The 26,478-nt window shown below is 55.3% G+C and overlaps 1 protein-coding gene across 2 annotated transcripts; it reads right to left on the bottom strand.

Annotated features, from left to right (window-relative positions):
• Positions 1-1,806: 1,806 nt before the first annotated feature.
• FOXN4 (forkhead box N4) lies at positions 1,807-25,667 on the bottom strand. Of its 2 annotated transcripts, none has more exons than XM_045534604.1 (9): positions 25,579-25,667; positions 11,501-11,646; positions 8,985-9,109; positions 8,769-8,879; positions 8,353-8,480; positions 7,658-7,754; positions 6,426-6,633; positions 3,888-4,280; positions 1,807-2,683 (listed from the first exon to the last, which is right to left on the bottom strand). In XM_045534604.1, exons 1-9 carry the CDS (start codon positions 25,662-25,664, stop codon positions 2,424-2,426), a joined length of 1,554 nt encoding a protein of 517 aa, XP_045390560.1. In that variant the 5' UTR covers positions 25,665-25,667; the 3' UTR covers positions 1,807-2,423. The 2 variants fall into 2 exon arrangements, with proteins under 2 accessions (XP_045390560.1, XP_045390559.1); XM_045534603.1 differs by having other exon boundaries at positions 8,769-8,882; positions 25,579-25,664.
• Positions 25,668-26,478: the final 811 nt, after the last annotated feature.

The raw sequence follows: 26,478 nt of genomic DNA, 5'->3' as shown, positions 1-26,478 counted from the left end.
GACAGCCCCTGGCCTCTGCAGGGCCCCTGTCCCTGCTGCCTGCCTGGCCTCCACTGAAGGAGCCCCGATTAGCACTTCCTGATACCACCCCCAGCCCACCATCCCATGTGCCCCCTTACTCGTGAATCGCTGCCTGCAGGGGAGTCTGGTCTCCCCGGAGAGTCTGCGAGCCATTTCCCAGGCGGGCTGAGGAGTTAGACAGACTCCTAATGAGTACACCCTTTTGCTGTTAGCTGGGGAGGCAAGTCACCTGCTCTATTCCTCTGAGCCTCAGTTTCTTCATCTGCAAAATGGGCACAATAACTAGTAAGACACTCTCATAGGGCGGTTGTGAGGATTGAGTGAGCCAATCTACAGCAGCGACCAGCCCAGGGCCGGGCACACAGCAGGTGCTGAAAAGGGTACACCTGTTTCCAACTTGTTGTCTTCTCTGACCCCAGGCAGACGCCAAAGAGGCCGTTCAGAGCAGCGCCACTGAGCTCCAGCCCTGGCGTCGGGCACACACGCTCAGTCCTGCCCAACCTCTCTGAGCAGCAAACGGCGTTCACAGTCCCTGCCTGAGATGACGTCTGTCCAGCGCCTGGCACCGAGGAACAGTAAGTGGAGGCCGTGCTAATTTCACTGGTAATGATAAACTCCCCCCCGTTTCTGGTGTGATGAGAACTTGGTGTCAGAACAGCTGGGTCCAATGTTATGCAACATCCCCTCCCTGGGCCTCAGTTTCCTCATCTATAAATGGCCCCTCCCCTGTGAGAGGTGGGTGAGTAACGTCATTTTCCATCACCTGCCCCCTTTTCCCCTCCCCATGAGCCACACAGCTGCCATTCAGCCTTTATTGACGGGTGACGGTCACTCAACAATACGCTTACACAGTCTCGGTGTGGCCCGGACTCAGGGGTCTTCATCACCAGCAACTGACACAGCTTGTCGGGGCTCACGGAAAGCAGGTGGGCAGTGCTGGTCAGACAGGTGGTGCTGGGATCGCGCCTAAGGGCGGTGGGTATTCCGCAGACTGTTCTAGAACTAGGAAGGACTTAAAACTGGCCCTTCAAGACAGGGGTTAACACCAGACCTCCCAGGCGGCTGTTGGTGACTCAGAACATTCTGGCTGTAGCGTTCGGGAACCCCCAGACGTGCAGTCAACATCCAGTTGGTCGCGAGAGGAGGGTGGCATGCGACGCTGGTGTAGCCACCACCGATTTCTGTCTCAACTTAGCTGGAAGAACGTTGTTCACGCTCTCTTCTGCCACTCCGCTGTCTCCCCTCCAACCCAGCTGTCTGCGGAACTTGCCACTTGGCAAATCCGTAATTGGCAAGGCGAGAAAAAGATACACAAAAATGGTGACGGGGCAGAGAGAGGCAGGCAGGTGCCAATAAATATTGTGCATTGAAGCTTCACCGGCCCCCACCCCGTCCCACGTGGGTCACAGTTTGCTTTCTTGCCACAAACAACGCTCCCCACGATTCCTCCCATCCCCACCCCAGTGTGCCCTTGGAAAGCGCCCCCAAACCCAAAGCAATGGCGCCTCCCTTCTTAGGGGCTCGTGGGCAGAGATCGTGAATCATGACTGAACAGCTAGAAAAATGTCCGGTCTCTAGTATTAAAAAATAGGATGTTTCACAGTATCCAAAGTGCTTGTTTGTTCTAAAAAGAAGCTCAAGGTTGCCAAGGCATTAGGGAGCCAGTTAGAGATGTGATTTGCTGATGATGTAGAAGTTAGGATTGCTGGGATGCGGGGAGGGACCGAGGGAGGAGGCTCATTGCAGGGGCCTCGGGCTGGGTTCGAAGAAGCGGGGTGAACGGGCCACAATAAATATAAATACATTTACACATGTCACAGCGCCTGGTGTGGCCCAGGAACCTGCTCTATGAAACGCTACGAGACTAACGGGGGCGTGGGGCTGAAGGCCGCCTGGGCAGGCTCATTTCCAAGTTCAGCTTGTTCCATCCAAGTTCAGCTTGGTCAATGGTTCACTGGCTCTTGTCCCCGCCGCGAGCCTGTCCCCTGCTGGCCGTGGCAGATGTGTCATCGGATCCGGCTCAGCCCGTTTCCCAGAAGAATAAAGTCAAGGGCCTTCCCTCTGGGGTGTTTCCTTGGCACATCAGCGTGTCCCCAAAAGTGGGCTGCTTGTCACCGAGGGTGCCCAGCCAGGAACCAGGCTGGGGAAATCTCACTCTCAACACGGCCAGGGGACGCTGGGCTGCGTGTCCACTCTCCTCTGTCCTTTTGACGTGGGAAGGCCCCGGAAGCTTTGGCTGGGGGGCCGTGAGAGGGGTGCGGGGAGGAACCGCGTCCCTGTCCAGCCCGCGGCTTTGCCCAAGGTTGAGGAGAGGCCTGTGGGAAGGTGAGGGGCCTCTCTTCTGGGGACGCCCTGCCCCGGTCCGTTCTCTGGGGTGTTCCCGGGCAGGTGAGGCCATCGGCTCAAAGCAGGGCTATGGGCTTGTTCCCCGGCGTGCCCAGGTACTGAGAGGAGGAGGTGGTGGCCGATGCGGCCACACTGTCCGGGGTGGAGTACGCGGCGTAGAGACCCGTCACCTTCAAGTCTGGGAAGGACTGGTCGCTGCCGCTGGAGACGGGGGTCAGGCCCGGGGCCCCCAGGTCACAGCCAAGCAGGGAGTCTCCGAAGGCCCCCAGCGTGTCCAGGCTGAAGCCCTCGTCCTTCATCTCCTCCCACAGGTTCCCTTGCAAAGACAAAAGCATTCGAGTGAGCTGGCTTCACGTGAGACAAGCCTGAGTTCGAATCCCCTGTCTTAGGAAAGAGGAAGAGGCCGTGTGAATTGTTTAAGGTCACGCGTTGTAGAAAGAGGGCGTGGAGGAGTCAGCGTTCCCGCCCCGGCCCTCCCCTTCCCGCTGTGTGTCCTTGGGAAAGTCACTTCTGTCTCTGAGCCTCGGAATAAAATGGAGATGACCAGCAAACCCACCTCCCAGGGCTGTGGCAAGAGGAGCCATGGACAGCATTTATTCGCACGGTGCCATCATGGGCAGAGCCGGGGGGACACAATGACGTTCCCCCTTTCTTGAGCACATTTAACCGCAGGACGGTCCAGGGAGAGAGGAGGGAGGTTCGAACGTACCCATTTCACAGCCGCAACTGACTCGCTAACTAACCCGCTAATTTGCCCATTTCCCTTGCTAGACAGGGAACTCCTGGAGGGCAGTTTGTCTAACTGGCCGGCACGTAGTAGGTGCACCCGTGCTAGTGAATGGATGAATTCTGAGCCTTTGCTGAAACCTGCAATTCCCTCGTTCATTCATTCATTCACTCATGCATTCATTCATTCATTCATTCGCTCATTCATTCATTCACATCTCATTTTAGGGGGGATGATCAAGTGGCAGGCAGCAGGTCAGAGTATGACCCGGCATGCAGTTGGCACGTACAAGTTGAAGCAGTTACCTATTAAAAGTTCGGGGTTGGACAGACCTGGGTGTAATTCCCGGCTCTGCCACTTACTAACCGGGTGACCTTGGGCCAGTGACCTCTCTGCCTTAATTTCCTCATCAGCGGAGAGGGGACATGAATGGCAGTGAGCTCAGAGGACTGTGGCAGGGTGAGCTGAGATGATGGCTGTGAAGTGCTTGGCCTGGTGCCGGGTATACAGCAAGTGCTCATTCACTGTTTGCTGCCATTTGCTATTACAGGTTGAGCATTCCTAATCCAAAAATCCGAAATGCTCCAGTGAGCGTGACCTTAGCGTGTCTTGTCGGTGCTCAAAATGTCTCGGATTCAGGAGCATTTCAGATTTCCGGATTAGGGCTGCTCAACCTGTATTAGGTGGTTGCCATGGCAATGAGGCCGGGGGGCAAATGCGGACAGTATAGTCCTCGTCGCCCCAGTTCCCCCTTCCCCGTCCCAGACCCATCGCCCCATTCCTCTGGCCTCACCCTGCAGGGCGAAGTCCATGATGCTGGGGTCCAGGGCGTCCACCTCGGTGCTCCCGTCGGAGCCGACGTTGGTGAAGTCCACGGGGGCCCTGCCCACGGCCGGGTGGGGGAGGGGGCTGGGGCTCGGGGCCGGCAGGGCGTGCAGCGGCGGCGTCTGGGCCGGCGCCGGGGAGTCTGGAGCAAGGTGTGCCTGGGGCTGCACCTGGTGGTGCAGGGGGACCGACTGCAGGGACAGGGTCATCAGTGGCTGGGGTGGGAGCTGGGAGACGGCCAGGCAGCCGTGCGCCACGGCCACCGTGGTGGCATGAGTCAGCACAGTGGCCTCCGGTTCCCCCGGTTTCCCAGGGCGCCGGCAGCTCTCAGGCCGGTCGGAGATCAGCTTGTCCAGTTCCTCTGCAGGCAAGCACGAGAGGTCACTCAGAACCCACCCTGGCAGTCACTAGGCTCCAGCCCAGGCCTGGGTTCAAATCCCTTAGCTAGCCTCTTGGACTCTCTGAACCTCTGTCTCTTCATCTAGGAGATGGCGTCATATACTCTGCACAGGGTGTTTGTGGCGATATAACGGAATCACAAATTGTGCAGGGTCTTTGAGGAATAAGAGGCACCATCAGATGATAGCCCTACCCCCTCTCATTTGGACAGTGCCCTACAGGACAGCCCTGGAACCTTAGAATTGCCCTTGAACCTCATAACAGCCCTCAAAGAGGGAGGTAGGGCAGAGATTCCAAATCCCACGAGACCAGGACAAAATTTATTAACACTCCAGCCTCTCTTAGCCACTCGCTGCCAAAGAGACATCCAGAGTGTTGCTGTGAGTTAAAAACCTTTAATGCTCTTGGATATAAAAAGTAAAGGCAGAAATTACTCTTAAATTAATTTTGGTTATTGGCCATGTCTCCTTGAATGTAACACAGTGTTGAGACTAGACTGGGAGGGTCCCGAGGTCTTTTGGGGTTGCAGCCATTTTAGAAATGAGGACCCTTAGAATCTTCTAGAAAGCAAAATGACTTGCCCGGGGTCTTACCCTGAATATGTGTCAGCACCTGCCCTGGGTCTCAAACCAGCCCCCCGGAGCTCTCAGTGGGGTGGGTGCCCTATGACACCCCCTCCTCTGGGGGGATATGGGTTCCCACTGTAGCTCTTCCCCCCACCTGATGGAATTGTCCCCTGAGCCACACTCCAGCCCCTTCGTACCCAGCACGATGACATCAACAGAGCCAGGCCAGATATGCCTAAGGCTGGGGCCAGGGCTATTTTCCCAGGTCACAGTCCCCGGTCATCTGTCCCTTAATTAAACAGGGCCCTCTCCTCACATCCCTTAATTAAAGAAAAAAAGGCAGATGCGATCTTTCTCCTAATTACAAAAGTAATTCCTGAACAGGGTAGGAGTTTTGGAAAATACAGACACATGTGAAGCATATAAAAATGATCAGTGACTTCTCCCTTCACAGTAAGGATTTTGGTGTATTTCCTCTAAGACACACACATGCAGACCAATTCTCTTTCTTTCTCTGTGTGTGTATTTTTTTCTGAGATGGGGTCTCGCTCTGTGATCCCACTTGGAGTGCAGTGGCACGATCATAGCTCACTGTAACCTTGAACTCCTGGGCTCAAGTGATCCTCCTGGCTCAGCCTCCTGAGTAGCTGGGACTACAGGCGTGAGCCACCATGTCTGGTTAATTTTTTTTTTTATAGAGATGGGGTCTTGCTATGTTGCCCAGGCTGATTTGAAACTCCTGGCCTCAAGTGATCCTCCTGCCTCAGCCTCCCAAAGTGCTGGGATTGCAGGTGTGAGCCACCATGCCTGGCTCATAACGTGTATATTGATTCATAACCTGCCCCTTTATAATTATTGGGAGCATTTCTTTCTATTTCAAAATATTTTAAAATATTTCTCGTCTCTCATCCTTGCATGGTATGCCATGCTATTTATTTAAGCAACCCCTTATTGTGGGCTGTTTAGATTGTTTTCTATTTTTTACTCTTAGGAATAACTGTGTGGTGGATAATTTTGTTCATAAACCTTTTGCTCACATCTTTGATATCCTCAGCACAAATTGTCAGAAGTAGGATAATCGAACCAATACATGGGTACAGTTTACAAGGTTTTGACTGGTTACCTACATACTTACATTCCTACCCATTGTATAGGAAGGTGTCTATTTCTCCACACCCTCGCCCGCACTGGATGTTATGATTTTATTATTTTAAACATCTCTGCCAATGTGGTAGGAAAGCGATGGTATCCCATGGTTGTGTAGCTTGGCCTTTCTGTGCAAGAAACTCACTAGGGATGACTAGTGAGATGGAATAGCTTTTCATGTTTCTGACCAGGTGCCTCAGTTTACCAGCCACTGGATGGCAGGGAGGCATATTCTACAGGAGGGATGGACAACCACCAGGCACCTGGCTCCCCAGCAACATGGCTGGGATGTGAGTAGGTTGGGTTGGACCAGGTGGGGCTGAGGCTGGGCTGGAAGGTGGTATGCGTGTGCGCATGCGTGTGTGTGCACGTGGTGGGGGCTGTCCGGGCCTCACCGGGGTTGGCCATGCTGCGGTGGATGGCGGCGAGGTCCTTCCTCTTCCACTTGTGCATCTCCTCCTCCATCTTGTCGATGCGGGCCAGGTTCAGCGCCCACAGGCAGCCCTTTCGCGAGGAGCCGCTCATCTTGTTCTCCACCTTCTCGAAGCACTTGTTCAGGGACAGGTTGTGCCTCACCGAGTTCTTCCAGCCATCAGGAGCCGTCTAGGAAGAGACATGGGCACTCAGGGGACCCCGTCCTCCCCTGGGGGATCTCCAACTCAGGCCGACAGGGCCAGGACGCGAGAGTGGCAGGGGTGACAGGGACAGCGTCCGACACTCAGCCTCAAGTGGGAGCGACGAGAGAGAGTGGTAGGGATGGTGGGGACTGTGGCCACCTGGACAGCCCGTGCCCCGATGACAGGGAGCTGCCATTCCGCTCTCACCAACTGTCACTACGTGAGAACGCGGCCCAGGGCCACCGCGTCTCCCGTTCTCTCTCTCCCACGCGGGACGCCAGCGAGCGAGAATGGTGCTGATGGATGGCTCACTGGTCAAGTGTGTTAAATGCAAACCATTTTTAAACAGTCACAGTTAATGGCCAGGTAGCCAGACACTGTGACACATCTCACACCCTATGCAAACCCCCACGCTGCTGTGCTGCCGTATAACCGCGAAGGGCACTGTCCGGGCCGGGGACCCTGCAGCGTGGTACCCTCTGGCTTCCTGCTCCTCTTGTTGCTTTGATGCTCGCAAGAATGATGTCACTGATGGCCAACCCCATGCCAGCAGCTGCCAGGCTCTTTCCGCCCTTCAGTGCAGAGTCCTCACTGACCTGGCCAGGTCAGTAGGCAAGTCCCCTGGGCTTGATCAGGTAGGGGCTGAGTCTCCCTACCTCATAGATGAGGACACTGAGGCTCAGAGGGGAGAAGGCAGGTCTGGGTTTCACATCATTACGTTTTACTGAGTCTGTGCTGAATAACTAGCACGGGGTTTCTCTACCCTTTCCCTTCCGAATGCCTAGTGAACTCCTCTTCATCCATCAGAGCCCATTTCAAAAGGCCCCTTCTCTTTCTGAATTTCTTCTACGTGAGTGTACAGGCACATGTCCTTACTACCAGATATACAGACATAACTGGGGATCTTAGAGGATGCCCCAGTGTGGCTCAGGGCTGGCCCTGGATTCTGGCAGCACCAGGGAGAGGCCGGGACAGCTCCGGCACCCCCATCCTGGCTTGGGACCCCTCACCTTGAAGTAGGGGAAGTGCTCCTTCATGAAGCTGTAGATCTCACTCACGGGCAGGCTGCCTGTCTTGCTGTTCTTCAAAGCCATGGCGATCAGACAGCTGGGGGCAGAAGGTGGGGCAGGCCAGGCGTGAAGGGGTCTCAGGATGACAGCACGAGGCCCCCTCTGCCAGGAAGCCTGCCCTGCTTCACCCCACCAGTACCACTCCAGTGTGAACCCTCGATACCTTTTCACAGCCCAGCATCTTTCCAGCCCCCGTCCTCTCCTTGGCCCTGATTTGACAAATCTTATCTTTTTCTCTCCTTTGTCCCATCCCTGTAATTAATGGCCACGGACATTCAGGCTTTACCTGGGCTGCTTCCCCTCCCTGAACTCCTGTACCACAATACTGTTACTTTGATGATGTTTTACATTTAAAGAAACTGCGGCTCAGAGAGGCCAAGCCACTTCCCCAAGGCCACACAGCTTGTGAGTGATGGAGTGGGGCGCTGGGCTCAGTGTCAGAAGTGGGTTCTCAGCCTGGGGGTGCTGACCGACCACTGGATGAGCCTTCCTGAGAACAAGTGCCACTTGGGGGTTCCCCACTCCCCAAACACGCCCCGTCGGAACTCTGGGCCACCACACCAAGCTGAAGGCAGCCTCACCCCTCTCCTGCCCGAGCCCCCCGCAGCCCTGACCCGGCGCCCCCCAGACCTCACCTGTATGAGTAGATGGGCTTGGGGTAGTGTTTGGGGTGCAGTTCCTGTGACGAATGCACGGCCATGTGGGGCTGAGGGTAGGGAGGCCGTACCCCAAATGGGGAGCCATAGAGGCCCACAGGGGGGCACTTCCCATAGGCAGGGGCGGGGAAAGGGGCAGAGAGAGAGAAGGTGAGAAAGAGCCTAAGTCACCCACAGTCACCCCTCCCCCCACCCAGGGTCAAAAACCACGGTGGCGGGATTGACGACCCCTGGGGACAAGCTTGTCTCCACCCATGGCAGGAGACTGGGGGAAACTGAATGAATGACCCCATGACGTGGGCATGGTGGGGAACATTAGCCCCATGTTTTGGGTGAGTAAACTGAGGCTCAGAGAGGTACCCGGCCAGTCCAAGGTGCCTCTGAGCCCCCGGTACCTGCTGGGTGCCCAGGGGGAGCGGAAACTGTGGTTGGGTCGCAGGTGAGTACAGCTGTGGCGGGTCCTGCAGGCCAGATGGGGGGTGGGTCCCCATGGGGAACTGGCTCATCTGCTGGGGCCGGGAGAGGAAGAGACAGAGGGTCAGGGTAGGGATGGGGCACCCCGGCCTTAGAGGGCACCATCCACACTCCCCAACCCACATGGTGGCACTTACCCTGGCTCCGTGGTTGGTTATGGGGCCCAGGCCCAGCATGCCCTGGGGGGCCATGCCAGCTGGGCCATGGAGAAGGGGACCCGGGGAGGCTCCCACGTGCAGGTCAGCTGCCCCAGCCAAGGCCCCTGCAGGAGGGAAGCACAAAGATGCTACTGGGCTGGAGGACAGGGACAGCCCCATCCCTGGGTATCTCCAGAGGACACAGCCATCCCCATCCTCGGACCAGGAGCATAGTAGGTGCTGGGCAAATCACTTGCCTGTGGTGTAGAGGTGAAAAGTGGGGTTCCTCCCAGCTGTGTAACCTTGGGTCAGCCTCAGTTTCCCCACGTGTACCTGGGCTACTGATATTACCTATCTATAAAGTTGTCATGCGAGTCAAATGAGATCTTGTCTATCAAGTGCTTAGCACCTTGCTGGGCATGTAATATCTCAATAAATGAGTCAATAATAAATAACAATGATGATGATGATGGAATAGCTTGGTTCCCGTCCTTCAGGAAGCTAAAATACCAATTTATTGTTCACGTCTATTCCTCAAAAACATGCCATGGCTCCCCAGTACCTTCTAGGCATAGGTCCAGATGCCTTTGTGCCGCCTCTCCGCTTTGCCCAGCGCTGCTCCTCTGCCGAGGATTAGCTCGGGAGTAGCAGATGTATGTCACCCTCATCCTGTGCCAGGCCCAAGACAGGAATTGCTGACGCATCAAAGATTCTACCCGCACCGGCCAGATTTTAGGCAGTCACCTCCAATCAAGTGAAGTTGACCTGCAAGATGACCCTGTCCCAGGGCCACCTCTTCTAGGAAGCCTTCCGGGACCTTCAGCTCCCCTCTGAGTCCTGGTGGCCACCTGGGTTTACCCTTTGTCTGTCTTTGTCTTTGTTGTCCTCCTGTCTCTGGCCGGCCACCAGCTCCCTGAGAACTGGGACCACATTTCGTACAACTCATTGCTCCAAAGGCCCGGCACAGGGACAGGCACATAGAAACTGCCTGGCAGACACAGAGGAGAAGGAAGAGGCTTCGTCATTTTAGCATTTATTAAACACCTATTGTGTACAAGGTGCTTTCTGCATTGAACCCGCACAGTCCCCCAAGGGGGCGGTTCTGCTAGATTTTCATAAGGAAACCGGTGAGAGGGCAAAGCGCTTGCCCAAGGTCACACAGCTGTCCCCTGGGGTTCGACATCGGGGTCGGCAAACCGACCAGTAGGCCAAATCTGACCCACAGTCTGGTTTTTTTTGTTTGTTTGTTTTTGAGACAGAGTCTCACTCTGTTGTCCAGGCTAGAGTGCTATGGCGTCAGCCCAGCTCACAGCAACCTCAAACTCCTGGGCTCAAGCGATCCTCCTGCCTCAGCCTCCCGAGTAGCTGGGACTACAGGCATGCACCACCATGCCCGGCTAATTTTTTCTATATATATTCTTAGCTGTCCAGATCATTTCTTTCTATTTTTAGTAGAGACGGGGTCTCGCTCTTGCTCAGGCTGGTCTCGAACTCCTGACCTCGAGCGATCCTCCCGCCCCGGCCTCCCAGAGTGCTGGGATTACAGGCGTGAGCCACCGCGCCCGGCCTATAAATAAAGTTTCATTGGCGCAGAATCACGCCTGTTCACTTCCATGCTGTCTATGGCTGGTTGTGCACTACGTTAGAAAAGTTGAATCATTTTGACGGAGATATTTGACCTACGAGAAAATATTGACTGCCTGGCCCTTTGTAGAGAAAGTTTGCTGCCTTCTGCTCTATATATTGGGCCCAAGGACAATTTGCCCAGTGAAAGAAAGAACCCTATAGACACTGATTTTTCAATGATTGGTACTTTTCATGTGTGGTAGTGATTACTGTTGCGGTTTGGTTTGTTTTGTTTTTCTTCAATGCAATACTTTCTGTGTCTTTAAGCATTTAATCTACTTGCTATGATTGCGACTAGCTGCCATTTATGCAGCACCTACTGTGTGCCAGACCCTGTACTGAGCACTTGCCAGATATCACCTCTTGAAATCTTCTAAATCAGGCGGCTGCAAACTTCTTCTGTCAAGAGCCAGAGAGCAAATATTTTAGGCTTTGGCAGCCATACGGTCTCTGTCATCTTTGGTGGTTTTGAGGGGTTTTTTGGTACAGCCCTTGAAAAATGTCACATCTACTCCTAACACAAAGGCGGCACAAAAACGGGCAGCAGCCGGCATTTGCCCGATGGGCTGTAGTTTGCCGACTGTCCTAGATGTTCAAATGTACCAGGGTAGCGGCAGCGATGTCTTTATTCTTCTCAGAAACCTCAGCTCCCCCAGGACCCGGCACAGTGTTAAGCAAACGATGAACCACAGCCCTCTGAGGGAGGTAGAACTTGTCCCATTTTACCCCTCTGAAGGAGGTAGAACTTGTCCCATTTTACAGATGCAGAAATAGAGGCCCGGTAAGATTGAGTGACCCGGCCACGGCCACACAGCGGGTGGGTGGCAGGGCTGGGGGTCACCCCTCTCCCGCACCGTCCTCCCCAACCCCGCACCTTGCCCCGAGCCTACCTGGGTGTGGATGTGGCGCACAGGGGCCACCCAGGTCCACACGGCCACTTGCCATCTGCTGCAGCCGAGGCACGTCCACAGCCGTGAGCCAAGACAGCGACTGCAGGTCCCCAGGGAGGTCGTCATCGCTGGCGGTGGCTAGGAGCCTGCAGAGAGGAGCAGGGAGCTCGGGCCAGATGGGGCGCTTGGGCCAGCTCCTGGGGGGCTTCCCGACCTCTGGAAGCACCCCTTTCTCACCTCATCTCCCCAGGCCACCCCAGCCCTTTGACCTGCCTGTCCCTGGGGCTGGGCATGGGAACCTGGTCCCAGCATCCCCCTTTGGCCGCCAGACTGCACATTCTCAGGTCATTCATTTGCTCATCTAACACGTCTTACCCAGCACCTACCACAAAAATAATACACATTGGTGTTTATTGAGCACTTACTACATGCCGGGCACCTGTCATGTCCTTCACAGGCATTAAGCCATTTAACACTCCCAGTCACCCTATGAGGCAGGTATTATTATTATTATTCCTATTTCACAGATGGGGAAACTGAGGCACGGTAGGAGCTCACCTGGGACGCCACAGCCCTGAGCAGTCGGGGCCTGTGGTCAGAGTCCCCCCTGCCGGGGCAGAATTGGCTGTGGGACCGCGTGTCCAGGGTGGTTTCCCGAGGTGCTATAGCCATGTGGATGGCACGGAGCTTGGGGACAGTCCTCGTGGAGGGGCAGGCCACGTGCTGAGATGGTGGAGACGTGGGATATGCCCCCCGCCCCCCGTACAGATGGGGAAACTGAGGCTCAGAGCACCGAGGTGCTTGCCCAAGGCCGCACGGGACAGAAAGTGGGGGGGCTGGGACCCAGACAGCGCGGGGTGCAGCCTGGCTCTTGACCTCCACCCCGGGTGGCCCCAGAGGCCCAGGTCAGGGCTCACGCCCACCACCCCCAGATTTGTGGGCAAAGACGTCGTTTTCCATAGAAGGAAAAGGGCTGCCCGTGGCGGGGACCAGACAGGTCCCCTGATGTGGGTGACCGGCACTCCCCAGTGCTCCTGAAGTCATGTTTGCCAGGAGACTCCGAGAGCGCTGGGCCGTGTCGCCACGTGGCACAGACTGGCCGAGGGGCTCAGTTCAGCCCCCGCCCCAGCGGCCACCCCTGCGGGCCCAGCTTTCTGTCTTGTCACCAAGAGTCCCACAGTCTCAATCCTAAGCTCCAGGTTTTAAAAATAGGTGTTTGCCGGCCCAATAGAGAAAGGGACAGAGAACGAGAAAGCCAACAAGTCCAGCCTCTGCGGGCCACAGGGCTCCACCCTCCTTGCCACCTGCCCGGCCGCTGGAGCTGGCATTCTCGTTCTTTCTCTCTCCTTCTCCCCCTCTCCTCCCCACCTCTCCACTCCCCCGTTCCTTGTGTTTTAGGGCCACAATTAGCGTTGCTATGGCCACCGCGGCTCAGTTGTCGCAGGGCCTGGGCCCTCAGCCCGTGGAGCTGGCATCAGGTGACCGCCCGCTGCCCCCGCGATTGGCTGCCTCGTAGGAAAACAGGGCCTGGAACCGATTTGAAAACTCGGCTGGCCCGTGTCAGTGGCAGCAGTTGGCCCGGCTGCTGTCCCCCGGCAGCCCATTGAGTGACAAACGACTGTTGCCCCTGTGGCACGTGGACCCATTGTCCTGGGGTCTCGATGCAATTGTTTCTGCAGCCCCCTGGCTGCCGTCCCTTGAGCCCGCTCGTAACTCATCTGGCCAAGTGACAGCCACAGCCCAGGCCTGGGCGATGCCATCTGTCCCTTCAGGCCCTCAGAGACCATGGAGTGAGGCGGAAGGGCAGGGCCTGGTGCACCAGCCGCTGTTGGGGGTGCTGGCCGGCCCCCACTCTCCCCTCCTCACCCTGTGGCCAGGCGACCTCCCGGCACCTGCCACACTCCTGCTCAGTAATCTGCTGTAGCTCCCCATTGCCCTCCCACTCTACTTGGCACTGGGGTGGCAGGGAGAAGTGGAAGTGAGCCCCTGCTGGCAGGATTCTCAAGATGGGGCCCCCCAAAGCTTCCTGAGTAGTGGGGGATTGGGGTTTATACACAAATCAAGTTCTAGGCACCACCGTGGCTGGTGAACTAGACAAGCAGTACCTGTGGTGGTTAAGGGCTTGGGCTCTGGATTCGAATCCTGATTTCTACTTACCTGTGTGCCCTTGGGCCACTGGCTTAACCTCTCTGAGCCTCAGCTTTTCATCTGTAAAATGGGGATAACTTTCGTTCTTATCTCAGGATGTTGTGAGAACTAAATGTGTTAGTGCATGGAAAGCACTTACAACAGCGTCCGGCTTCTGGTACATGTAATATGTGAGTATTTAACTGCTATTAATATTAATACCAATATTAATATTATTAGCCGGGTCCCCAGGGGGCTGGACGTACACTGACGCTTTGGGCTCTGGGGTCACACGGACCCCTGTCCCTGCTGCCGCTGCAACCTTTAAACACTTCCATTTATTGCACACTTCCTGTGTGCCAGACCCATTTGACAGATGAAGAAACTGAGACCCTGAACGGTCACTTGAACACTCTGAGCCAGTTTCCCCACGGAGCGAGGCTTACGGGAGGGGACGTATGTAAAGGGTTTAGCGCGCGGTCAGCATCTGGCAGGGGTGACTCGATGGTGCTGTCCTGAGTTTCATTCCTTGCTGTTTGTGCACCCATCTGGCTCCCTGCTCCTTCCGTCCCGCTCCTCCTCCACGTGGGGAATAGCCACCTACTGCAGCCACGTGGTGTCCACCGTGTCCCGGCACCCACGCACGGTCCCGCCTCCACGCCTTTGCATGAGCCCCTCCCTGCGCCAGGAATGTCGCTTTGCTTTCCTCCCCAGCCAGACCGTGTCCGTCCCCGGAGGCTCCTGTCTTCCGGCCTCTTCCCACCGGACCTGGGTGAGGGACAGGTGTGGGGAGGGGAGCGTGGTGATGGCTTCCCTGCAGGGGACAGAGATCATCAAGGGCCCGCAGCGGGCGGTGGGGACGAGGCCCTGGCACAACACCCCTGGTCCCTGTGGTATGCAGTGAGGAGGTGCCTGAGTGCCAGAGAGACCCTAGGAGCCAGCAGACTCCCACCACAGTGCTCCTGGGCACCCACATCCACCACAGGAGTCCAGCCGAGCTGGCTGGGGCCTCATTAAAGACACTCATGTGCCCAGCCTGGCTGTCTCCCGGTGCCACATTTGAGATGGAGTAACTTACGGGGTCACAGTAACGGTGACACAAGAGAGACCCTTGGGTTCAGGAGCCAAGCTGGCTTCCCAGCCATAGGCTCTCGGCAGGGCACTTAATCCCCAGCCTCAGTTTTCCCACCTGTAAAATGGGCACAAGTGATAATTATAGCCACAATACCTTGTACCCCACCACCAGGGCTGGCGTGCTGGTATGGCAGTGACGTGGCTTGGTGACCCACCTGCCATCTTGGAGGGTGTGGGGATATTCCCTGGGGGGGGTGTGTGAGAGACAGAGGCTGAGACCCTACATCAGTCTCCTGAGTGGGTTTCTCCTCGGCTGGAAAGTGAAGGGACATTTTCAATTCAAAGAAAAAGGCAAACCCCAGCCCCGCACCCTGGGCTCACCCGGGGCCCGTGCTGCTCACTCTCTCTGGGTCCGTCTCTTTAATTTCTGGGCGAGGGGGAAATCCAGCCCTCCTAACCCTGACTCAAACTCCAAAAGACCCGACTCCTTCCACCTGCCGCCTCCACGCCCCAGTCCCTGCTCTCTGGCTCTGTCTGTGAGTCTGTCGCTGTGGCTGAGGGGCCCTGTGATGAAGTTCTGGCCCACTTTTCCTGTGTGGTGACATCAGATGTGCTTCTGAGCCTTCCCGAGCCTCAGTTTCCTCATCTGCAGAATGGGGGGAGCAACACTGGATGCAAAGCCCCCACAAGAGCTCTTTAGTACACACCCATCCTCTCCTCGCCCTCCTGTGACATGGCGCCCAGGGGCCCCCGGTCTCCTGCAGACCTGTCTCCATCCGCCACGCCCACAGTTCCCCAGGCACGACCACCCGTGTCCCCACCGCCCGCGCTGCCCGGAGCCCCCAAGCCGGGCTTCCCGGGGACAAGGCCTGGGTACCCGCAGTGAACACATCCTGCCCCCACAGGCGATTCTCACACACCTGTGCCGGGGCCTGTGTCCCCCACCCCACCCTACAGCTGGCTCAGGTGACCCCGCGCTCTGGCCCGGGGGGGTGGCGTGTGACAGGCTGCAGGTGCCCTCTAGGCCTTAAGTGGGGCCACATGTCATTCCTGCCTCCTCCAGTGTGCCTTGATGTCACCTTCCGCTCCCTCCCAAAGGACGTTCCTTCTCCCGCTCTGCACACTTCACGTCCCTGTCAGCCCCCCCATTTCCCTGACTCCAGTTGGCCACAAGCCTCCACTTGCTCCTGAGCCCAGCAGGTGTCCCCAGGGAAGGCAAGGGCTGACCCATGTCTCAGGGGACCCCAAGGGTCTGGTGCGGAGGAGGCCAGGACAGGGGCTGAGTCCCCTGCTGGGTGCAAGCGGCCCCGGGAGACCCCGATGTGGAGGCAGGGAACCGCACACCCCCAAGGGAAGAGCCACACGCCCGGTGCCCAGCACAGGGCCGGGCACACAGAGGCTGCGCAGTGAGTACTCGTGGATGGAGCGAATGAGCAAACAGAGCCAGCTCTCCGGATGCCCCACCCCCTCCCTGGGGGCCAGGCAGGGGCAAAAGGCCCAGCTGTCCCCTGTGGACGTGGTGTGGGGCAGGCGCGTGTGCCCAGCCCTGAGCTGAAGCTGCTTCCGTGCCAGATCTCGTGTCATCCTGATCGTGTGGGGACTGTCGTCCTTCCCACCTTCTCATTCACCAGATGAGGACACAGAAGGGAGGGAGGGACAGGCCTGTCTAGGGTCACCCAGCCGGGGAGCAGAGGAACCAGAACTTCACTTCCGGAGGCTGGGTGGGCTATAATACCAGGAGCAAGGGCTCCTCCTCCCGGGTTGAAGAAACGTGCCCTGTGAAATCTAGAAAGTCCCAGCACTGTGGACAGTGGGCAGCCCACTAGCCACGTGCAGCTATTCAAGTTCAAATTCATTAAGATGAAATAAAATGGACAGATTCAGGTCCTTGGTCTACCAGCCACGTTTCAGGTGCCCGATGGCCACACATGGCCAGCGTGGATATGGGACATTTCCATCACTGCAGAAAGTTCTAGGCGGCAGTGTCTGGAACATTCTTTCCAATCTTGATGGGGAAAAAAAAAATCTGTGGCAGAGTTTTGACATTGCCCTAAAACAATTGGAAATTTGATTTAGGTTTGGAAATTGAAGAAGCTGACTTCGTGGAATTTTGAGTTTCAGTATGTCTCCTTAGAAAGGGTTTCCCCACCCACCACCCCTACCTCCCACCATGACCAGCAACGGGGTTAGAGGGCAGGGCTCTGTGAAAATGGGAGCTCTATAAACTAGGGCGACCCACAAAGTAGTGAGCTCCCTGTCCCGGAAGCAATCAAGCAGTAGCCAAGGGGATGAGCTACCAGGCCCCTGTTGGAGGCAAGATGAGCCCAGGTAACCTCCAAAGTCCCCTGTGATGCAAAGACCCTGCAGGTAGAGCCCCTGGTGGAATTTCCAAAGTTCTGCCATCTTGGGCAAGCCTCTTTCCCTCTCCAGACCTCAGTTTCCCCATCTGTAAAGCAGTAGCAGCCCAGCAGAGGACGCTCAGGCTATAGGGAGGCAGAGGAGTGCAGTGGTTATGGGCAGGTGTGAGCTCTTCCTGGCCGTGTGACCCGGGGCAGGTGACTTACCTGGCCCGGGCCTCAGTTTCACCGTGTGTGCAATGGGAACAGTCACAGCACCTGCCCGGAGGCAGCTGTTGAGAATATGGTGACAGGGCCCGCAGGCAGCGGCTCAGATGAGGCGCCTGCTCTACTGAAACAACAGGCTAAACTATGAGTTCAGGGGTCCCCAGGGTGAGTCCTGACAATGTGTCTCTCTCAAGCCATATGGGGGATTTGTCACCAACAGGGAGTCCTCATTAGAGAGTAGAGAGCTTTGGGGGCGAAAAGAAAAGAAAAAGACCTGTCTGGCACTGCAGGGTCCCCTCTGAGCCCAGTAGTTCACCAGCAGCTGCCCCGACCCCAGGGGCACCTCTGGCTCGTGAGAGCCCTGCCCGGTGCCTGTTTTCTCTTACTAAGCACACACACCCTGAGGGACATTATCACCCCCTTTCATGGCTAGGAAAGGTGAGGTCAAGCCAGGTGACCCTGCCAAATCCCAAAGCCTCAGCAGCCTCCTGGTAGCGGCCCCAAGTAGCTTCGCCAGCACCTCCCACCTGACTCTGCCTGGGCCTCAGTTCCCCCATCTCGAATGCTGCAAGGGGGTTGAGCCTCTTCCACCTCTCTGGGGCTGCCACTGTGACACACAGCCTGCGGGGACACCCTGGGTGGGAGATTGTGGAGGTGGGCAGTGTCCCCTCTGCCCACCTTCAGTAGGGTCCCCTTCAAAGGGGCATGGAGTGTCCAAGGTCGCAGACAGACCCTGCGTAGGATCGAGGTGGTACCCTGAGAAAATCAATGTCAGACTAATACTCCATCATCAGTGTGATCCATTTTCTGAGCACCTACTATGTGCTTATCACTCTACATGTGCTAACCACCTATGTGCTCTTCTTTTTTTTCTTTTTTGAGACAGGGTCTTGCTTTGTTACCCAGATATGAGGGCAGTACCATCATCATTGCTCACTGCAACCTCAGACTCCTGGGCTCAAGTGATCCTCCCGCCTCAGCCTCCTAAGAAGCTGGGACTACAGGCGCACACTACCACACCCAGCTAATTTCTATATTTTTTGTAGAGACAGGGTCTTGCGATGTTGCTCAGGCTGGTCTTGAACCCCCAACCTCAAGCAATCATCCCACCTCGACCTTCCAAAGTGCTGGGATTACAGGCGTGAGCCACCGCGCCCGGCCCTGTGTGCCCTTCTGAGTTTTGCTCAGAAGTCTCTGAGCTCAGCAGGAGGCCCCAGGCCCTTTGCAATGCCACATTTTAAGCCTGTTCCAGTTGGGGACCCTGGCCACAGGTTCCCCCTTTGCTCTCCCTGTGGCATTGCAGTGTGGTGGTTACCAGTGTAGGCTTTGAGGTCAGCCAGGTTTGAGTGCCATCCAGCCGGTTAGTAGCTATGAGACTTGTCTGCAGTTGTCTGTCTCTCTGAGCCTCAGTTTGCTCATCCGTAAAATGGGAGTGATGACCCCCATCCCATTTCATAGGGCGTAGTGAAGACTGGATGAGCTAATGCCAGCGGGGTGCCCACCCCCAATAGTGGTGGTTCACATTATTGTAAACACCTTCTGAAGAGTATGGATTCAGCATGAAGTGGGCTCCGTGGGGACGGCCACCAGCAGGGTGTCCGACACTCGGTAAATGTCCGCTTCATTCCACAACATTTCCTGAACTCCCCCTTGCCAGGCCCTGTTCTGGCAGGCAGACAAATGTCCCTGCATCCAAGGAGATGACGTTCTGATCGGCCTCGACATGCACAGGAGGGAAGCCTGGCCCCACGCGCGCCACCCTCCTGCCAGCCCTGTGGTTCCACCCTCATCTCCCGACAGCCTGTGGGGTGGCTACCTATCGTCCCCATTTCACAGATGGGATGGCTGAGGCTCAGAGAGACGAGGCACCATGCCTCAGCCACCAGGCATGTTGGCAAAGCGACTGCGGTTTGAACCGGGGACACACCTGGAGCCTCTTCACTCGACCATTGTGCCAGTTTGGCTGAAATGCAGGAAGGGCAGATCATTGTCATATCATTTTTTTAAAGAATCAGTCTCCAGGTGTCCCCATGGTGACATAGCCACTGGTTAGGGGACCCTGTGGTGGCTCTGGGGAAGGCAAGGCAGCATTGGAGTTCATGGCTGCCATCCTACACTGACCAGATGACCAATCCAACCCACTTTAGTAGCCACTGTCCTTAATCAATCAGTCGTGTTGCAGGAGGGCTGGGAAGCGAGGGGGCAGAGCGCTGAAGGGCAGAGCCTGGGGACACTTGCGTGCCATCTGGCTCCACTCCTAGTGGGGGACCTTGGGCAGGTAACCCAAAGCCTTGAACCCCAGTGTCCGCATGTGCCCAGTAGAGGTGGGAACAGGGCCTGCCTCTTGGACTGGGGCAGGTGACCCACAGGGCGGGCAGGGTATGGTGTTTGGCTCGGGGCGGACACTGGAGAACTGTTTGTGGAATGGATGGATTTAACACCCAGCAGCCAGAGTGACCTTTCCAAAGGGACATCAGAATCTGTCACTGTCCTTAAAGCCCACCCAATGAGTAAGAGCCAAGCTCCTTGCCATGATCTGGCCCTTGGCCATCTCCTTCCCCTCCCCACCCCTGGCCCTCTTCCCTCTGCTCTAGCAACCCTGTCCATCTTTCAGTTCCTCAAATATTCTAAGTTCTCACCCATCTCAAGGCCTTTGCACATGCTGTTCCCTCTGCCTGGAATGCTGTTCCATGCACTCATTCATGAGGCTATTTCTCAGCCTAAATATTTCCTCCTCTGAGAGCCCTCCCAGTCCATCCCCACCCCTTCCTGTGTGTGTCCATAGAACACCTATTATTTTGCAATGAAGTATTTATACATGTTTCTAGTCTTTCTGCTCTAGGAGGGCAAGGACTAGGATATCCTCTATTTTGTTCAGCACCCTGCATAGGTCCCAGTACCCTGTGGGCATTTATGACACACTTATTAGAGTGGGAAAGGGAGGAAGAATTGCCCAGCTCAGCCCAGCCCAGTCCAGCCCAGCCCAGCCCCAACATATCTTGCATTCTTCAATCTCCATCCATTTCCTGCCCAGCTGAAACACCACCTCCCCCAGGAAGCCCTCCCAGACCAGTCTGGCATCTCCCCGACTTCCCCTCCCCTGAAATGGTTAGCACCATTAGTGTCTACACGTAGCATAGGCTGCCCAAGGTCACCTATTAATTTTACTCGGGTACCTGTTCTTTCTAGACACCAAACGCCTGGAGGACAAGGATGAATGCATCTTACATGTCATTACAAGACCCAGAGCCACCAGCTTGGCCTTTCATTCTCTCGCTTGACAAATATTTGTCCACTCAAGGCGAACTGGACTCCCATGGCCACTGTCCTGGGGTCATTGCTGTAGAAGTCAAATGAAATGGGGAACTTGGCGGGTGGCTGCACAGGGCCACACACACGTATGGATGGATTACAGTTTCTGAGGGGATCTTTGCCCACATGGCTGAAGCCTGGAGCCTACATTTATGCTTTATTTCCTTATCTTGGGGCTCCTTAGGTTGGTACAGCAACTGTACAGGGGAAGGAACACCCATTCTGAGTTCAAATCCCATCTCAACCCCTTTGTGGCTGTGTGATTTGGGGGGAGTCACTCCACCTCTCTGTGCCTCAGTTTCCCCATAAGTAAAATGGAACAACAATAATTCCTCCCACAGGGGGCAGACGTGAGGATAAGATCAGATAGCATATGAGACAGGGCCCAACACATAGTAGGTGCTCTAACCACATAACCTTGTTTCTTTCTTCCTTGCCACTGCGTTCTCTCCTCTTGCCTGGCGCTGTCACTAGGAGGGCTTTGCTTAGCACATATCGTCTCTGAGGGGCTCGTATCCCCACCCGGGCAGTTCTGGGGCATGCCCAGCTCTACCTGGGGACGGCACCTCCACCCCGATTGCAACACGGAGGTTTCGCCTGCCGCCTTAAGATGTGGTCGGTAAGAAACTGTTACATCACCACAAGCTGTTCTTGTTACCAGTCCAACCATGGCACAGAAAAGGATTAAGCATGTCGTGGTGGTGTTTGTTCAGCTAACACGGCTTTTGTAATATCTTTTGTAACCGTTTACAGGAAAAAGAAAATCAAGTGCCATTTAGCAAGCTCAGACATTCCCAACTGGTCGGAGAGTGAGTGTAATGTGAAATGACTTGATCGGGAGTTTGGGAAAGGGGATCTTTCCTTTCTAGAACAATAGCTGGTTTGCGACTTGGGGAGGGGGGGTGCGCATGCATGCGTGCATGGGTTTCTGAGGGGTGGAAATGCAAGACCCCGAAAGAGGGCTGCCACCCAGGAGGACTCTCCTTCTTCCCTGCCCATAAGATGGCCCGAGGAGGGGGTAGCACCCCTGGCACACAGTATGGGATTCAGGAGGAGTTTATAACCACTTGAGCATGGAGCCTCCCTGCGTTTCCTTAGATGTGTTATTTCTCATGTGATATTTGTCCTTCATCCTTCTATGCAATAAATATTTATTAAGTATCTACCATGTGCCCAGCAGTGCAGCTCACAGATAAAAACCACTGTCCAGAAAGAGGAGGGGTTTTTCCCAATGTCACCGCATTTCTTAGAGCAGGGACTGAACTTTGGGGGATGTGATCATCTGGCAGAAAGATCTGGAAGGAGAACCACTGATCATGGCCCTGGGAGAAAGGTGAGGGTCCAAGGAACCCAGAGCCTGCCTTCTCTCATCTCTCTGGGCCTCAGTTTCCCAATCTGTAAAAGGAGCTCATTGGACCTGACTTCAAGAAGAAGTTCCAAAAGTTGGGGCAGGTGGTTAAAAATCTGTAGTTCTGCCCCTTCCTAAATGTTGCCTTTGGGCACGTCATGTCTCTGGGCCTCAGTATTCTCATCTGCAAATTGGGATGATGTCAGCACCTGTCTCATGGTTCCTACAGAGATGAAATGGGATGGTGCACTTGCTAAGAAGTTTAGCAGGTGTCCGGCACACAGTAGGTGCTTAATAACTCTATTTTTTAGTACATGTAAGGGTGGACTTCCCTCCCACCCTCTGAGCTAAGGAGAAACCCGATTAGCCCATGTTAAGCATGAGCCCTGTTTGTCGTTGCCTGGGAGGTCAGGACCGCCCCCAGCCCCTGGTCCCCTGCCCTAGCGCCAGCAGCAGGCGGGGATGCTGCTGCCAGTTTGCTGCCTAGGCCCCACCACCGACTCCTGACAGCTCCCCGGGGACAAGGCAGCCGCCTCCAGCTGCTGCCCCCGCCCTCCTGCACACAGCCATTGAAGATTAACGGCCAAACTCAGCCCCGGGGGATGGGGGACCAGGCGGCTGCTTGGGGGGGCTGCACGGGGGGCTGGACCAGCAGCCGAAGTGGTCCCTGGAGCCCTGCTCTGGAGATGTGGGAGGGCAAAGGGGAAGCCCATAAACTTCTCCTGGGCCATTATTCAGGGAGAAATATGGGAGTGGCTGGAAGTGAGGAGTCGCTGCATAATCATAAATGCCCCCTCTCCATGTCCCAGCGCTCACTCTGTCCCAGACCCGGCCGAACTCCTTGTCACAACGGAGCTGCAGAATCCTCCCAACGAACATGCAGATTGGGTTCTCGGAGGGCTCCATCTCACTGATGAAGAAACTGAGGCTCAGAGAGAGGCAGTGGCTTGTCTAGGGTCACACAGCCGCGAGGTGATGGAGCAGCTTATGCTGTCCCAGCTCCATGCTCTTGGCCATTGGGACATGGGGCTGGTGGTCACAATATTCTCAGGGTGCAACAGCCTCAGTGTCTCGAGTCCCCACTTGACTCATCACTAGCTGTGTCATCTTATGAAGCCGTTTAAACTGGCAGAGCCTCAGTTGCCTCATCTGCCAAATGGGCCCAAGAGTGCCACCCACACAGGGTGGTTTTGGGGGGATTGGGTGGGGATTTACACTGAGAGCCTGGCACAGGGAAAGCAGGTAGCGAAGGGTTAAGAAACCACCAGTTGCTATTATTATTGTCATTATTATGATGTTATTTTGCCTTCTGGACGGGCACCTTGGCTGTTCCATACAAGCTAACAGCCCTGAATCCATGTGAACAGGGAAGAAAGGGTTGTGCGTTGCTGTGCCAAGCCGGCTACTAGGCACGTCTGGGTCCAGTGCTGATGGGGACAGGCCTGCTTCTCCTCCCTGTCCCCACCCCCTGCAGCCCCCACCCCTGCCAGCTGGCCGGTGACCTGGGCAGGCACTGCTTGTCCCCTGAGGAAGCTCTCTGCTGCCCTGCCTGTTTTTGGAGAGAGACAACTGCTCAGTACCCCAGTTTGTGAGCTGGGCCGGCCCAGACACAGGGGGCTGAGACCCCAGCCTGGTGGGAGCGTCCTGTTGGGCACCACTGGGCATCTGGATTAAGGGATGCCACTCCCCTACTGAAAGCCCTCCACAGATGCATCTCTTGCACAAACCCAGACTCTTCCATGTAACTAAGTGCTAACAGCAAAAGCAACTATTCATGATGTGTCTCTTGCGCTGCAAGCTTTATTTATTTAATCCTCCCAGCAATCACATGACGGACAAGCCCTCGTCATGCCCATTGTAAAGATGAGGAAACCAAAGCAAGTCCTGGGCCCTGCCGAGAGCTGGACTTTGAACCCACAAGGGTCTGACTCCTCTACCTCTGGTGCTTTTAGGCATAAGTAAGAATCCATGACTTTGAGCTCCTGAAACCAGATCGGGGGGGTTGGGGTGGGTTCCAACTAGGAGAGCAGAGGGAGATTCACCCCAGCACATTCAGTGCCTGCTGGGCGCCAGGTACTTTCACAGATAGTAAATATCTCATTCAACCCTCCAGAGGCAGCTTTTATTATCCCCATTGTACAAACCAACGGAAGTTTAGAGGTGAAATTATACAAAATTGGTGAGTGACAGAGCCAGAAACGATTACTTAACTGTCACAACTCCATGCAGTGGGTACTGTTTCTATCCCCATTTTATAGATGAGGAAACTGAGGCTCAGAGAGCCCCACACAGCCAGAGAAGCTGGGATGATAATGGACTCCAGAGCCCAAGGCCACCTCTTACTGCCCCCTACCTACTTGTCATTATTTAAACCTGTTAGTGCAGGAAGGAAGCCTCGGGTGAGGCTCAGTTTCCTCACCTGGACAACGGGGATCATCAGAGCAGCCTCCTGAACTGAGGTGAGAGACAGGGGGGGCCTGGCACACAGTAGGTGCTCACAAACTGCTGTGCACCTGGCCCCAGCTCTGCACACAGCAGGCTCTCTGCAAATATCTATTTGAATCTGTCCCCTCATTTGGAACTCAGAAGGCAGCCTCCCTCTAATTGGGGGCTGTGGTCTGCCCCAGCAGGTGACCCCAGGGGGCCAGACAACCCCTGGGTAAACAGGGCTGATCGGAGGTGACAGCCTGCTCTTCCCAGGCCACCCCTGGTCCTGTCCCCATTCCGTAATCCGGACTGTGTCCCTTCAACTCACAGACATGGTGCTTGCTTTAGGGGGTGGGGCCCTAGAAACCAGGTCAGGCCTCCCTGGCCTCAAGGGACAGAGGCTGGGAGAGGACTCCATGTCCCTCCTTTTCCTCCTCCTTTCTCCCCATCACTGTGTGACCTTGAATAAGCCCCTTCTGCTATTTTGGCCTCAGTTTCCCCACCTGCAAAAGAGAAAGGGCTGGATTGGTTGACCCCCTGAGGCCCTTTCCAGCTGTGAGGTTTGAAGACAAAAGAGGGAAGTGCTCTGACAACTTCCCCCTTCAGCTGTACCTTGTTTCATCCTGTTTCAAGAAATAGTGTATTGTGACTTCAGTTTCCATCTAATTTACTCTTCCAACACATGAGAACCTAGAAGAGACCTTAAGATCATCGAATTCAACAGCATCCTGTAAATGATGAGGAAATGAGGCCCAGAGAGGGCAAAGCACTTGCTGAAAGTCACACAGCCAGGTGAAGAACCTAGGAGTTCTGAGTCACAACTTTCCCAGCATCCCAGCACGGAGGATGGGAGCCAGTTCCTCCTAGAAAGCTTTGGGCGAGGGGTGCATTTCCTAGAGCCCCCATTAAGGCCACCGGAGAGAAAGCAATAGCTGCTGTTGTCACCTTAACATTCACCAGGATTCTCAAGTAGTATCCAACCCAAGAGGGGGATCTCTCTGGGAGGGGGCAGGAGACTACAGGCATTTACATGGTCCCACTGGGCTAAGCCACAAGCCCAGACACCCTTAGAGAGACCAACTTTGAAATCAAGGCATTCCGGCTTTCCTGCAAAATCACAGAATTGAACATAACAATAGTTCTCGGGCAGTTTCAGAAACCGACGACAGCACGTGAACACTTTGAGCAACCCCAAAATATACAGCGTGTGATTGTTGAAGCCTCACCTGTATTCCTGTGGAGAGGGGTGGTGATTCTGCCCTGAGTTCCGAATAACTCCTGACATTATGGATGAGATGTCACTTTCTATCATCTCCTTGGGGAAAAGACAAGCAGAAAACAAAGCTCCCATCAGCGACGACGTGGACAGGGTGGAGACCCCCAGGTTTCCCACAGTTCAGCAGGATGGAGCTCAAGCAACTAACAGAATGCTTTTTTCTTTAAAGGAAAAAAAAAAAGTCCTAGAGGATTCCTGGGCATCTCAGGTCACTTTCCCAGGGCAATTCTACAGGGTTTTAGAAGCAAATGAAGAGAATGGAATGAAATTCCAGGTTCTTTCAAATTAATGGTGGAAGGGCAGAGGGAAGGCTCTAGAAGCCAAATGTCAAGCCTTGGAAAATGTGGATTCACAAAATCGGAATCAGCAAAACTGTATTCCCTTCCAAGCCTTATATTTTCAATCTCGGTTCAGTTATGATCACTTTGAAAGCAAAATGTAAACACAAAAGGGCAGCTGATGTGTCATGTATGATTTTCAGGGGGGAAACAAGTTCCCACTTGCAAAGGGAATAATCACCCCCAAAAGTCTCCTGCCCTGGAAACGCCTTCAGAAATGCCACATGCCCTTGTTAGAAAACGAATCCACCCTCCCACCCCAGCCCCTGCCACCCACAAACATAGCCTTAAAAAAACAAAAACGCACACACAAAAAAATCACTTTGTGTTCTCTAAGTTTTTCAAACTCCCAGACTGAAACTGACATAGAAACCCATCAAAGACGCTCAGTTCCGTCCCCAAAGTCACTGAGGGATTCCCGGGAAGGAGAAAAGGGGCGCAGAGGGAGGTGCCCCTGCAGCCCCTGCGGGTCTCTACCCTGGAAACGCAACGCGGGGCGCTGCCCGGGAGGA

This window comes from Lemur catta, chromosome 21 (genome assembly GCF_020740605.2).
Source record: "Lemur catta isolate mLemCat1 chromosome 21, mLemCat1.pri, whole genome shotgun sequence".
Taxonomy (NCBI): Eukaryota; Metazoa; Chordata; class Mammalia; order Primates; family Lemuridae; genus Lemur; species Lemur catta.
This window is presented reverse-complemented; position numbering and strand designations above follow the sequence as displayed.